The sequence below is a fragment of the Hyposmocoma kahamanoa genome, unplaced genomic scaffold (genome assembly GCF_003589595.1).
Source record: "Hyposmocoma kahamanoa isolate Upper Pololo Valley unplaced genomic scaffold, ASM358959v1 218, whole genome shotgun sequence".
NCBI classification, from domain to species: Eukaryota; Metazoa; Arthropoda; class Insecta; order Lepidoptera; family Cosmopterigidae; genus Hyposmocoma; species Hyposmocoma kahamanoa.
The window spans coordinates 471,004-485,481 of record NW_020653739.1 but is presented as its reverse complement, the minus strand read 5'-3'; the positions used below and the strand labels follow the sequence as shown (position 1 = coordinate 485,481).

At 36.0% G+C, this 14,478-nt stretch overlaps 2 protein-coding genes across 4 annotated transcripts in view; one reads left to right on the top strand and one right to left on the bottom strand.

Moving 5' to 3' along the window:
• Positions 1–530: 530 nt before the first annotated feature.
• LOC113227833 (KAT8 regulatory NSL complex subunit 2) lies at positions 531–10,866 on the bottom strand. Its single transcript, XM_026460874.1, has 9 exons — positions 10,716–10,866; positions 10,130–10,299; positions 8,442–8,626; positions 7,290–7,403; positions 6,773–6,870; positions 5,753–5,918; positions 4,558–4,721; positions 3,145–3,290; positions 531–683 (listed from the first exon to the last, which is right to left on the bottom strand). The coding sequence occupies exons 1-9, from the start codon at positions 10,777–10,779 to the stop codon at positions 531–533; spliced, it is 1,260 nt and encodes a 419-aa protein (XP_026316659.1). The 5' UTR covers positions 10,780–10,866.
• Positions 10,867–11,072: 206 nt separating this feature from the next.
• LOC113227823 (cyclin-T) overlaps positions 11,073–14,478 on the top strand; it is a 40,195-nt gene continuing 36,789 nt past the window's right edge. For all 3 annotated transcript variants that reach the window (XM_026460857.1, XM_026460855.1, XM_026460856.1), the window contains exons 1-2: positions 11,073–11,124; positions 11,262–11,755. In XM_026460857.1, coding sequence (XP_026316642.1) covers positions 11,607–11,755 — 149 coding nt within the window. In that variant the 5' untranslated portion in view covers positions 11,073–11,124; positions 11,262–11,606. The remainder of the gene's footprint in view (positions 11,125–11,261; positions 11,756–14,478) is intronic.

Genomic DNA, 14,478 nt, shown 5'->3' with positions numbered 1-14,478 from the left:
TATATTAACAGTCAGAATTTGTTACAATAACGACAGTTACGTGTTGTACTATATGTGTGAACAAATTAATTTAAAAACACAAGGCACGACATTTTAAACTGCATGACGTCATGATATAATGAGAATGCGCCCTTACAAATACAAAATTGCCTATAAACAAATGTTGCAGGCCTATTTCACATCACATTTCCTTCATATTCACTCACTGGCTTTTACCTATTCTTAAAGTAATGCATCCATATTAACACTCTTGGTAAAAAATTTAATATAAATAGAAACGTTTGCCATCTCCTGAATAACCACTCTTTATAACAGACGAGTTTGAGAAAGTAAGGCATCGAAATGTCTCTTAAGCATTATGGCGAAAAAATTATCTACTCTATTCACGACAAACATGCCTTACGGAAAACATAATAGAAAATGGATATTTGTTTTCTTTTTCAAACTACGTTTCGGGCCCTTTACAGATCCCATGGTCACGACTGACTGACTGATGGTGTCATCATCACCTTGTGACTTCTTAAGTGTTGTTAGAGATTACTGACCTGATGTCGATCATGTATGATATGCTTGAAGCAATGCTTGGCAGCTGGTAGGACATGATTGCCGCAGCGCACGCCGCCTTCGGCAAACGTGCAGCGGCCTTGAGATGGAACTGGTCTGTTCAAGATTGGTTCGTTGACCTGTGTGACCAAACTTTAAATATACCATAAGCTCCCACCTGTGGTACCATAAGTATAAATTTATCCTCGTGTTCCTGCTAACGTACTATTAGTTATATTTGAGGCCATCAGTGTAAAAACAGTGTAACCCACGGATGACTAAAAAAAAACAACGGAACTCGGCTATTGCGATGACAGTCACATTTACGCGTTGTGAATTTTATTAGTTTTAATTTTGGTTTTTGTTTTCCAAGCATTGACAATGCTTTCGAACGTATTTTATGCAGTGTGATTTTTTTAACTGGGACAATATAGGAAAATCCAAAACCATGGGAGATACAGGGACACTGTCTTAGGAACCATTACGCCTTTTTTGTGGAAATTTTGACAATGTAAATTTTTTGGTCACGCGTGAGTTGACCATAAAAATGAATAAAATTGATCAACATTTTTTCAGTGAATTTTGACTCAATTTCATGAAGGGATCATTTCATTGTATGGGAAGAAAAAATCGGGACAGCATGGTCAAATATCATAAAACATTTTTTCACACAAAATGAATAAAATTGACTAATTATCTTTAATGCTAATAGACTCAGTTTCTTAAAATAACGACTTCATTGTATCAGAAGAAAAAAACTGGGATAGCAGAAGTTGGTGAAATTTAATAAAAACAAACATTATAATACCATAGATGGTGACACTTAGATAAAATAAAAAACCAAATAAGAAGTATAAAACATAAAAAAGAAATGCAAAACTATTTAAACAAAATTTTAGCAACGTTTAATTAAATTTGGTGAGTTTTGACCATGATATTCTATGAAAAACGAATGAATCAAAGTTTTCTCAATAGTATACTTGTTTATAATAATAATAATAATAATATCTTTATTAACTTTTTATCCTTATCACTAATATACATAAAAAGTTGTTACTAAATATACAATGAAAAATGCATTCGCTAAGGTTTGAGAATACACTGGCTCCTAAACTAGACTAGAGTCTGTGTCTTAGGAGTCAGGTTGAGTTAGATGTATCGTAAATGGTTTGCGCCTTATAAAATATTATCCAGGTTAAAATTTGTTGAAAACTAATTTAAAAAAGAAACTATATAATTAAAAATTAAAAAAGGCAGAAAAAGGGTGTATGTTTGCGTGTGTGTGTGTGTGTGTGTGTGTGTGTGTGTGTGTGTGTGTGTGTGTGTGTGTGTGTGTGTGTGTGTGTGTGTGTGTTAGTGGGCGTGTGTGTTTTTGTGCGTGTTGATATCTGTATGAATCTGTAAGTGCATGAGATGTGTGCGTGGGTGAATCTGCGTGGGTGTATGGAATAAAAATAACAATAATAATGCAATAATGCGAGTGCGTGCGTATGTGAGATTGTTGATTTGGGAGTTTGCAATAAATTGTATAGATGACATTTATTTCAATTTGAGAACAAACTAAGGGTCGTATTCCAGAACTGTACTCAATGCTCAAGTCAGGATTTGAGCAGACTTGAGTATGATTTCAAGCACTGGAAATACGACCCTAATGGCAAGGGACTTGAGTATGATTTTCAGTGCTCACTGCAATACTCAAGTCCTGACTTGAGCATTGAGTAGAGTTCTGGAATACGACCCTAAGTGACGTTTTAGCACTGACTTTTACTTAAAAAAAAATAAAATTGCAGTCTCGGCTTTTTTCCGAATTTATTATAATGTTATCGTAATAATCAAGGCCTGAACAAAAATATTATAGCTGCCATCTGTTGGCCTTTTCGAATATTATTACAATCGCATCGCGGTTTACTTGGAGGCATCTATTGATCAGCGTTAAGAATCATAATAAACGTCCGAACAAGCGGAGCTACGAATGCGACATTTCTTTGTATAAGATTGGGTATCTGTACTATAGTCTGTTTCAATCCATTATTTGTAGGCGAAAAATAAACAAAAAGGTTTGGTTAAAATTCTAAGGCAATCACTCAATAAGTCGAATAAGTAACACTTTTACGTATATTTCGAAGACTTGATATCCATCGGTTTCTCCTGCAATATTCATTTGTATAACACCGTAAAATCGTATTTGAAAAATAGTAGTCAAAAAGTGAGGTTATGTTTTAATTATAGATGTATTAATAGTCTATGGTTGCATAGTGCTGTATGGAAAAAAACATTCGGCTTATAAAGTTTTTGTAATCGATTAGTAAATCGAAAATTTCAATCGTAATTGAACGAGTATCTAAGTGCAAGGATTTGAAGGAGGATTTAAGATTAAGATTGCCGAAAAATTAAATATGCTTTTATAGGTTTTATAAGGAAAACCGCTAGTATGACTTAATTCAACAAATCGATTCCTTCAATTGATTTATCGATTTGTACTTGGCAGTAAAATTGGCCATTACTAAATTGTGTATGGTCGGGTCAGCGACTTGTTTGTTTACTTTTAGTTTCAAATGGATTGAAACGTACTATAGTATTATTATTATCTGTGATACTAACCTTGGCTCTCTTGTGATGCAGCTTCCTCGCCAACACGGCATCAACGCCGTGCTTACGTTTATAGCCCGCAAAAGCCTTTAGTTTACGCAGTTGTCTTCTTTCTCGCACTGTAAGGGGTCCGCTTTGCGATTGGGAGTATATGCTGCCTGTAAAAGAAAAGCGTAACAATGTAGTAATAATAATTATAATGATAGTACCAGAGAACCACACAAATTGCCTGGTCTCAAACTGTAGTTCATTTCACATAGCATGAGTGAGAGCCTGTGACATTTCCAATTTTTACGTTTGCATGCTTACAATTTATAACTAATCTCAAAACCAGGTTACGAAAAGAAATAGTAAATTTGTCATAATATACCAAAAACAAGCAATGTATGTGGCAGTTTCAATTTTAAATAAAAATTAGAATACATTAAGTAGAAAGAAAGTGAAATGATAAAGATAAAAATAAATTACCCCAATAAAACGGAATATTTTATCCATAGAGATTTACACCATAAAATCGATAAACCAAATCGACTATTTTGTAGCTCGCGTCAGTACGAGTGCATACGCCTTGTAGGCGGGTCGTTTTTTTTTGTTTTACGCTTTGTTGTTGACTTTTTATTCGGTTGTTGTTGATTTTTAATTTGTTGTGTCGTTTTCTTGGTAAGTTATTAACATAACAATGGAATCCTTCCTATTCTGTTTATTATTTGTTCTTAAATTATTTCCTGAATATTTCCTTAAGTTATTATAATTAAAATCCTAGAAAAATATCTTATTATGCTTTTGGAGTGTAAAAATGATAGGTGCACCAAGAATACTATCCGTACTACTATTTCATATCATCGGTAAGTTTTATTTTAATAAATTTTCAAGTTTCTGTTTATCAAATTGATTTTTTGTACTGTAACAAACAAAAGAAAACATTATCCCAATGCAATATGGTAGAGTTTTATCCTTTGTAGAACTAGGTAACTTTTGGAGAACTAGGTAAAGGTCTCGAATTTTCTCCGCTAATAGTTTAGCGAAAAAAATGCTTAATTAGTGTTTCGTTAATTTTAAACTTAATTAATCGAAATAAAATTCATTATGCAACGTGTGCGTTATAGAAGACATCTGTTGTCGAAAAGATACTACTTACTAGATGTTAGTCGTAAATCGTAGTCCAGCTACTGGCAGCAAGATGGCAGCACGTTAGCAAAGGTATTGTACTTTCAACAATATATTGACTGGATAAAGTTTAAATTATGTTAACAAACTACGACCAATCAGCAATCATAGTGTTTATCATTTGTATCGACGGCGTTTCTGTTAGTAATCGAGGCTTATGGCACTTTTATTGTTTTTTTCTTACGTGGGCTATAGTATACTATTATTTTATCTGTGACACTACAATCTGCGACAAACAAATAATCAAATTGTACTTACAATACTGTTCTTTTTCGGTCTTCAACGCTCTTAAGTACTGCAACCGGGCAGTCTGCAGTAGCTGCTTCAGCCGGCCCATTTGCCTGATGTAAGCCGTCTGGAGCGATCGCATCGCATTTCTCGCTTCGCATACTGCTTCTTCAGCTGTATAGACGCCAGCTCGCCTGAAAGTATATGATTAAAATTAAACATTAGATACTGTCTGTCCAGTATTGGACATCTCCATCACTAGCCCGGAGAGCTAGTAGAGGATTAGCTAGATATCCTCTGGTCCCTCCAGTCGCGTAGGCCTCTGGGAACTCGAAGAGACGCTTCGGCTACCAAAGTGGAGATTTGGTAGTTTAGTAGGAAGAGAGCGTGCCAACATCTCCGGTATCTATATGGAAAATAGGGAGGGTGCAGTACCAGATAATGGGCTGGCCTGGACTCAAGACCTGGACTACATACTTACAGATATTTACCTATTTTCGTAAATATTTAAATAGTCATGTAGTCGTTGTCGATAACTTTATCGATAGATTGTGAAAGCAAGTCAAAAATTAATTTGACAGTTGGTCTATTAGTATCGAAATCAATTTTTAGTAATACACATTTTAATAAAGACAGGTGGATTTAATTAACTACATTAAATTTATTAACTACATAAAAAATACTTTAAAATATATATCATAAATATTTATAACTGCTAAACTTAGTGTATTCAAATGAATCTGTGCCCGGTAGTTGGATGAATAATTGGCCGATGATGTTTCAAATGAAACGAGTTCGGCTATTTATTTCATAAACGTAACCAACACTTAGTCGATAGTCGATAGAATATTTATCGACTGCAATCACTAGCCGCTTGTAAGCAGGCAACAGGCATTCGTATGATCTTTTTGGCAGCAGTAGAGCTCTTTGTGAAAGAGTTCGTGAAGGGAAGTACTGCCACCTTACCTAGAACTCCTCACCTCACCTGAACTTTCATGTTCCTCCATCTTGAAAAAAGACTATGGGTCTATCGTATATTTTTTGTAAGATCGTTATAGCAAATACGTAAACCGTTTGATCTACTAAAAAAGTTTTTCCTGATTCTCCGGAGACTCGCTTTAAGCTCCATACAAAAGTCTTCTGGGTCGAGTCGTAGTTTTTTTTTTGGTAGTGCGATAGCCACGTTGAGGCAACAGTCGGTGGTTTAATTCAAAATAGCGCTTACCACAAAGGCTGATCCTCACAAGGTGCCTCCTCAGGATCAGACAGGTCCTCTCCCCAACCTCCATCAGGGTCCAAGATCACGCTGTCCCCGTCGCTGTCACTTGCGCTAGCGCATTCCATTATAGAAGTGGAGTATGTGCTGTTTACTACTGTTGCGTCTATTTGCTCTGAAATTAATAATATTTACACAGGGTTATTTTTAAAACAACTTTTTTTCAACGATTTATTAATTAATCAGTTTTAATTACGTACACAAATTAAACTATATAAATAGGTTGCTCTAAAAAGTTATAAGTCTGTGAGGTAACAAAAGAAAGTGGGAGTCGTCGGGAGGACGCTTGCACGTTTGAATTTACTACTAAATGCAGACTAAAAAGTGTCAGATAATACAAAAATGAATGATGAAGAATGGCATAAGTGGAGTTACGTCAAAAATGTTTATTGCTCCATTAGACACAAAAAATATAATCTACATCCTCTCCAATTGTTGTAATTCTATCTGCAATATTAGTCGATAGAGTTACAAGAATTGGAGAGGATGTGGGTTATATTTTTCTGTATCTAATGGAGCAATAAACGTTTTTGACATTACTCCACGTGTGCCATTCTTCAATGAGGGGTGCGTGTGGTCCTGCGAGGTTGTTTTAGTATTTTACAAATAACCCTGTATAGATCTTTATCAGACGAGAAAGTCTTTTGAGTATTAACAGTTACAAGTTTTTATCAGTATTATTTTTAATACTCCTGCATCTCTTCTGTTTCTTTATGATACCAAGTGAAGGGACGAACATGTTAGTCTGCTGGTAAGCGACACGTCTGTCCATGACAGTGACAGCAATGCCGCTCAGAGCTTTAAATCGCAAAGATCTGATAGCCCGAACTAAAAATCACACTGAAACATAAGTTGACAAGTCCCTTGCGCCTGTAATTTCACCCTTCAAAATCATCATGTTGTTGCTCCATTAGTTAGTATTTTTAAGATTACCCTGTAACCTGTAGGATGAGAGGAGAATGAACTCACTGAAGGGATCCACTGCGTGTGGCGTGATCTCCTGATCGGCTGGGTCGCTAACTACCGACACTGACGATGCACAAGACGTTGTCCGAGTTCTTTCCGGGCTAGAAATTAATATTTACCACATTATAAATTAACATGAAGACTATACGGGACGTAACACTGCACAATTGAAAATATTTTATGACAAAATATTTAAGTTGTTTAAGCCAAAAGGGTATAGTTTCCATTATAATTGTTACTCAAAATATGAAGAATACAACCTGTTAATAAACGAAAAAAAAAAGGTTCATGATTATGAGATGTCACTTTAACAGTGACAGTTGTTTGTTTACATTTTTGGACTTCAATTTCACCTTAAACTATAGTTCAGCAAAGTCGAAGTCATATGTAATAATCTTTATGAAATAAATAAGGTAAGCAATTTACCTAATTTAGGACATAATAGTGCGTAAGACCGCGCAAATTATGCGTCTAATGTGACACAAGTTGTGATATTAATGAGAATAATATATCAACTCACCGTACATAGTGTTGCAATTGGTTGAGCAACGTTTCAGTGGTGGTGACTGGCGGAGCGGGGGCAGCGCTGCGTTGCCTCGCGTGTAAAGCAGCGCGGGCGTGCTCAAAGCACAGGCTACGGACAATCAGTAACAAATTTACTTATGTATTAGATGCACGAAACAGTTTACATTCAATGGTACTCCAATCAATATTCCAATTTACGGTTTTAATCTACTGTCTGTCTTTATTGAAGATGGAGTAAAATGACGGTTTATTAGCCAAAAGTGTTGCCTGCTTACAAGCAGCTAGTGGTTGCATGATATAGTATATTTTTCTTCTTTTGAGTACCATTTGTTTATTGATTGGCAATTTATTGTTTAATTGTTTAATTTTATTTCATAAGATTCTCCTAAAAAGTATTTACAATATTAATAGTATGGATACTATTATATACGTTTATATATACGTTTATAATTAGTAGTACTTTTTACCTGAAATACAGGAATTTCCTAGTTCAGGTACATGTGTTATTTTTACATTAAATCGCATTTGTGGTAGATAAAAATCGTCACTCCTCTGTATGATATCCTCCCCACTAAAATCCTCCATCCCATTAATATCAACTTTCTCCCAACGCTAGTCCACTCTCCTTTTGTGTATGTCCCGTGTAAATTTATTAAAAATAACAATTTGTTTCTGTAATAGTACAGACACAAATTGAACCAGTTCTGCTGTTGCAGATTCTTCTCTCAGTGATTTCTGTCTTAATTGCCTTTACCTGCCTCCAAGGCCGAACTGTTAACACGACTGCCACGCCGAGGTCCCAGGTTCGATTCCCGGGCCGGGAGAAATATTTGTATGGCCTACATTTATTTCACTCGTGAGTTTGGGTGTAATTTGTGGTTGTCTATGTGTGTGTCCATGGCACCAGCAACACATGGTTTCCCTAGTGCGGGGCTATGTTGAGTGTGTGCGTTATTATTATTATTTATAATTTCCCGGTCAAATTTCGAGTTAAAAACGCTCGTTTTTTAACTCGACATTGGGGGAATCATCGATGGTATCAAAGGAGCTATGACATTATAAAGAAGAAGAAGAAATGTAATTTCTTCCTTTCTTTCAAATTGGTCCAAATATGACACATCAAATAAGAAGAAAATAGTCTACTCACTGATGGTCAGCATCCTCAGTCCGTACAGGCATAGAACACCTCTCATGTGCACATCGTGTATAAGGTGCTGTAGGGTCGTGCAGTATGTGCCGTACGCAGTACTGTCGACCGTTTAACACTGGCATTGTACAGGTGTAGCCTTTGTATGCACAGGATCGTGAACGGGATACAATTTCCTTTTGAAGCTGGAATTAAAACAGGGGGCAATTGAGACTAACACCAAACATAAACCTCTGCCTTTTTAGCTGAGTTACACTTTTACTTCTCTATCTAAATGTCTATCATCTATATATTGTATATCTCTTTACTCTGCGTGCTTTTTGGCAATTTTTTATTTCTTTGTTATTTGTTATAAAGCAAAATAAAACCTTATAACTAATTACAACTTAGGCATTCGAGATTTCAAACTTAGGTACTTATTATAAATGTAGATAAGCTCTGTCATTGGACAGGAATGGCATCAGAATGCTCACTAGGGACTTAACAGGACATTGTAGCTTGAACAAGCACACATCAAATATTGGACAGAGAGAGAATAGAGAGTGTAGAGTCTGCCACAAAGCGGATAAAACCCCTGTTCATTTTCTCATCCAATGCTACCCCCTGATGGGCGTACGAAGCTGCATACTGAGGAGCCACATGCGTCAACCAGAGGACATAAAATCTGTAAGAGCCAGGAAAGTTCGTCAGTTGCCTTGGCTCTGAACAATAATTCGTGGTAATCACAAAAGGTCAGTTGATGCTCGCAGCGATGAGAGGCTGCATGTGCCCCGAATAAAGTCACACCTAATAATAATTATTGTGTATACATACGGCAGTGACATTAGCTGATTGGATCCTTTTACATACACCACAGTTGCACACATGACATTTATTGTAATTGTGTTGACTATTTAATGTTTTTGCTTTCATTACCTATTATTAAGAATTTGTTATTTTACTTATTTTTATTCTATTTTATTTATGTTTTAATTTAGCTTAATCTTTTTTTTATGTTTGTTATTGTGTATTTTTGTGTTGTGGCGTTATGATAAATGGTTTCTATTCTATTCTATATATGTCATCATGCCTGTCTCCCACCAGTATAGGCAGGACTATGGACCTGCTACACTCCTAACAAACCTGATCCATTCTCCACTCTCACCAGTCTCTTCATACATGCCCATTTATTCTTTTAACCTGGCCTTTTTTAAGGATATCCCAAATCTAATTGAGGTATGTATACTATTCACTTGTTAACCGACTTCGAAAAAAGGAGAAGGTTCTCAATTCCTCTGTTTTTTTGTTGTATGTATGTTACGTGATACTGATAACTTGTGAACTGATTTTGATGATTCTTTTTTCTTAGAAAGAGGGTACCTCAGATGTGGTCCCATTTAAATTTGAAAAAATATTCCACCTCTAAGGGTGGCAAACTAGGGGTTGAATGAATTTTGAGGTCAGTTTTTTTACTATATATTTACTGTACTGAGATCATTAAATTTGTGCTGTCAATCTACCAATATTCATTCTTTCTCCATGACCAAACCATTGAAGCATCCCCCCTTTCTAATCTGGTCACTATATCATCTTTCATATCACAACGCTCCCTTACTACACTATTCGGCATTCTGTTTTGAAGACTAATACTGTATGTATTAAAGTATTTGCAATATGACATGCAATAATCATACAAAACTGACATATACCTGCGCCCTGAGCCGCTCCTCTTCCTGTTTCTTAACAGTTTCCGGATCTGGAGGCTTGACACTGTATGGGGACAGTCGGAGTGAAATCCGGCCACCACGGAGCATCCGGACTTTGGGTAGATGGATCACTTTGCGAGGTGGATTGGACATTATGGACGACGTAGGATTAACTGAAAGGATCACAAACAATTTTATTGTATTATTGAGAAGTTTAGGCCTTTGTAATGTTGCTGACATTTAAATTTATTCTATTGATATGGCCAACTTTTCTCTAAAATCAATACTAGCGCCACTGCTCCAGGCTCAAAAGATGTTTGTCAGTTTTTGGTGTAGTTTGTGTGATATATTGATTTAGTAATAAGAGGTAAAAATATGTTATATAAATATTTAAGAATAATATGAGTTGCGATTCACTAGATGTCGCTGTTTGACCGCGAGTTGAAGCAATTATTAGAAAGGCATTTTTCTAATACAAAGCTAATTACAAGGATTAGTGATAAATACAAGAATTACATACAATAACAAGTGTGAAAAATTTCCTTGTTCAAGTGTGAAGGTTATTATTGAGATTATTGTAACAACTTACGTTCAGAAATTCTTATATTATGCATTCGCAATCGGTCAAGAACATCACTTTTCAGCCTATACATGACTGATAGATATAATTTAGGATAAAATATATCTCTAAAATTATGAAATGATAAAAATTACGTGGCTCATTCGTCACTTTTCTTCTATATTGTGGAAAATCACGTAGGAGGCCGCGAAAATTCATCAACCGGTAGTCAATAGTTTTCTGTTTAACTTTCAATTCATTTTAACTAATGTAATAAATATGTGCATTGAAACACTGAAATTAAAAAAATCATTAACTAATTATCATGTAATCAGTGTCCAGTTAAGTCAATAATTAAGTCTATTACACGAAATAAATTAACAAGTCAATTGTAAACAGTGGTGGTCGGCCATTTGCACGGTGTGACAGAGTACTTTAGGTCCGTAATTTCAAACGTTATTTTAAGAGATTTGAAGTTATTTAATCATTACAAAAATATGTACAAAACAAACAGCACCGGCTAAAGTACAAAAGTAAACAAAGTGATAAAGTGAAACATACCTGTGCTTGTTGCAGATCATCATTCTGTCCACGGAGACCTCACTACGTTAACCACCAAGTTTTGCAATGGCGTCTGCTTGAAAATACATAGCAGCATTTCAACTTGTGACGCAATTTTTCGGTTACTTCTCCTCATTGTTATAGTGTAAACAAACGTTGTTAATTTTTAATTTCATTAATTCAACCGAATTTGAGTGTTATTAGCTTCGCAATGATAAACTATTAGTTTATAAATCAGTCAAATGTTAACGTGGTCTACATCCGGTCGCCGCTGTCATAGCGCTGTCCCTTTCCCACTCACGCACGTAGACGGAGCGCAGCTCTCCGTCGTGCTTCTTCAGTCATTGGAACATCCGTTCAATGGCTGGCAGTCAAGAAAAATGGTATTTTACAAAAGATCAACTCCAGAATTCACCAAGCAGAAAATGCGGTTTAGACGCAGATAAGGAGCTGGCTTACCGGCAGCAGGCTGCAAATCTTATCCAAGATATGGGACAGAGGCTTCAAGTGTATCCTTTTAAAAAATGTGGTGAAACAAGTGTAATGTTTTTGTCGAGTCATGTGGCCAAAACCCGTTAATTTTACTCTAAACATGTAATTTTATTAAAGAAAATGTCCCCTAAACGCGTTGAACAATATATTACAGTGTTTGAATAGTGTTGTGATGGTGTTTATCGAGTGGAAAGTATGACGAAACGACATCGGAGTTAAAGGCGTCATAGGATGAACTTTCGCTTGTCTAGCTGAGATTTCCCGCTTCTACGTGGGTAGCGTTGTCATCAGGTATGTGATTATTACTCTCTAGTATTTGGTGCAAAACCTTCGAATGTGCGGTATAAAGGTTAGGGTCACGCGGGGTGGCGTGGTATTTTTTTGCAGGTCAGTGCTCCTTGACAGCTGTAAGGGACGCCTGCGTGGATGACGTAGCGGTCCATCGAACTGTCTGCCATAGCTAAATTTACATACGGAATTCGCGCGCTCACACTATTTCTTAAAACTCGCATACTATCATGTTTTCCTGGTATCGCGTTGTATAAACAAGAGATAATAGAGCATTATTTACGCAGTTTTTCTTAAATAGAAGTCATGTTTCTCGTTATCGACATGTACGAATGGATGATTGAAGCATTCTTAAGAAACTGATAAGGTTTTAGGATGTAGTTGCACAATGTACTTTTGTCAATAATGCTTTTTTAATTTGTGTTTATTTACTACAATATTGAACAAAACAAAGCAACGTATACATGACTTTTTAGTAGTACAATGTTTACTAATATTGTACACCTGCATGCAACTTCCATGCTATACTCAATACGAATACCTCATTGTATTGTGTTATATTTGTGATCTTCTTATCGTATCAATGGCATACACTATAATGCTTGCTATTGTAATGAAAGGATTAATGCCAATCGCAGTAAGATACTCTCCTATTGTTGCCTAGGCTGTGCCAGATGTGTAGTCTCGGAGGTGGACAAGAGGAGCCTCTGGGATATTTTTAATGTTACATACTGTTGTATTATTTTTATTTATTCTACAACTAAGGGGGTCACAACACCATATATGTTTATGCATTAATCTACCACTCTGATGCAATCTAGGTTCTGGTCCACACATCTTCTATGGGTTGTAAAATTCGAGTCATGCAGATTTTCTCAAAATCTTTCATTTTACATTTAGCTGGAGGTTAAGTCAAGTCAAGATTGTATAGGAGTTTGTGCGAGGTACCGGACTTGATAATGGAGTTGTCTGTCATAATTTTTGTATTATTTTTATAAAACAACTGTACCTTGCCATTTTTACTTGAAAACATGCTAAGTCATTGATTATTTTGATGGGGCCATAACATTTAAAACATGAAGAGGTCAAGTTTTGTATTGATATGGCTCCATTGTTGTTTGCGACTATTCCGCAAATGTCAGGGTAGGAAGCCTCCGTAATATGTTGAGACATCATCAACATCCTATTTAAGAGCTAGGCTCTTGTCAGTGTAGCCTCCTTGGTTTCTCACAGTTCATAGCTAGCAAGTCAAGCTGACCTCTTTATAGCTTTGATCTTCTTCCTTATTTGTTCATTATACACCATTTTTGGTTTTTGTTCTTTCTTTTCCCTTCTATCTGCCCCTCAATTAACAATATATTCTTCCCATCAATTAGCAATTTATATATTATTTATATGAATCAAAATTGTCAGTTTTTGCAGTTATTAAAGAGTATTCTGTTGAGACAAATGACAAATTGCCAGTTATTGAAAGCTTTTTGCATTGGTTTTGATTATTCTGTCCTTAGTATTTAGTTGGAATAGATTGTACTATAGATATAAAGCAATTAATTGCTGATTATGGTAAATTTATACAAAGAATATTAGTGGGGAGTGGATATTGAGTAGGAAATAATTGATATTGATTGATTCAACGCCTCCATGGTCGAATGATTACCTTGCTGATCTGCCACTCAGATGTTTTGGCTTTGATTGCTGGACTGGAAGAAATATTTGTATGGCCTCCATTTCTTTCTCTTGTGAGTGTAGGTTGTCTATGTGTGTGTCTATGGTCCCGCAATACAGGGTTGCCCTAGTGTGGGACAACCCTGAGAGTGTGCATTATTAATATTATATTATTGGATGGATGTTTTTGGAAAGGCGATCATAAAATGGGGAATTTATTTAGGGGCAGTTAAAATTGTCAGAGGTTAATACTAAGCTTTTAGTATTAACCTCTGACAATTTTAATTTAATATGTAGGATTTAATAGGTAGGAGCCAAGGCCGACAGCATTAAAGAACTGAAGGACCTTTCTTGCTCCAACACTTTTTATGTTCTCTGGTTGTGATCTGTGCGTTCCCAGTATGGAACTTTGTACGCCCATCTGGTGGCAGCACTGGGTGAGGAGATGCACAGGAATTTCAACCGCCTAGTGGCAAAACAGACCAACTTGCTGATTTTGATTAAAATCGCAATCAATCTGATCAGATGGCCCGTCCAAGTCTCGAAATCAGATGGGTTTCCGAGCTAGAAGATGAATGCTTAATTGTTCCGATTTGAAATGCCAAAAGTTTCCAATCGGCGGAAGAGACGCAGTTTCCGATCGGGAGAGGCAATCGAAATCAAGCTGTAGTACTTAGTGACTAAGTATTAAATAAGGAAGAGGATGTTTATAAAAATTTGGGAGAGATAAAATTTCACAATCGTGTGGAGAGATAAAGTTTCACAATCGTGTGGACTTGTTTATGTA

What these genes read in the sequence shown, in the direction of transcription:
- LOC113227833 (XM_026460874.1), bottom strand. Translation starts at nt 10,779, where the DNA reads ATGTATAGGCTGAAAAGTGATGTTCTTGACCGATTGCGAATGCATAAT. An exon ending in AGGAGCGGCTCAGGGCGCAG is followed by an intron (nt 8,627 to 10,129) that starts GTATATGTCAGT and finishes TTTTAATTCCAG; the next exon opens with CTTCAAAAGGAAATTGTATC. An exon ending in TGCATCACAAGAGAGCCAAG is followed by an intron (nt 684 to 3,144) that starts GTTAGTATCACA and finishes TTGGTCACACAG; the next exon opens with GTCAACGAACCAATCTTGAA.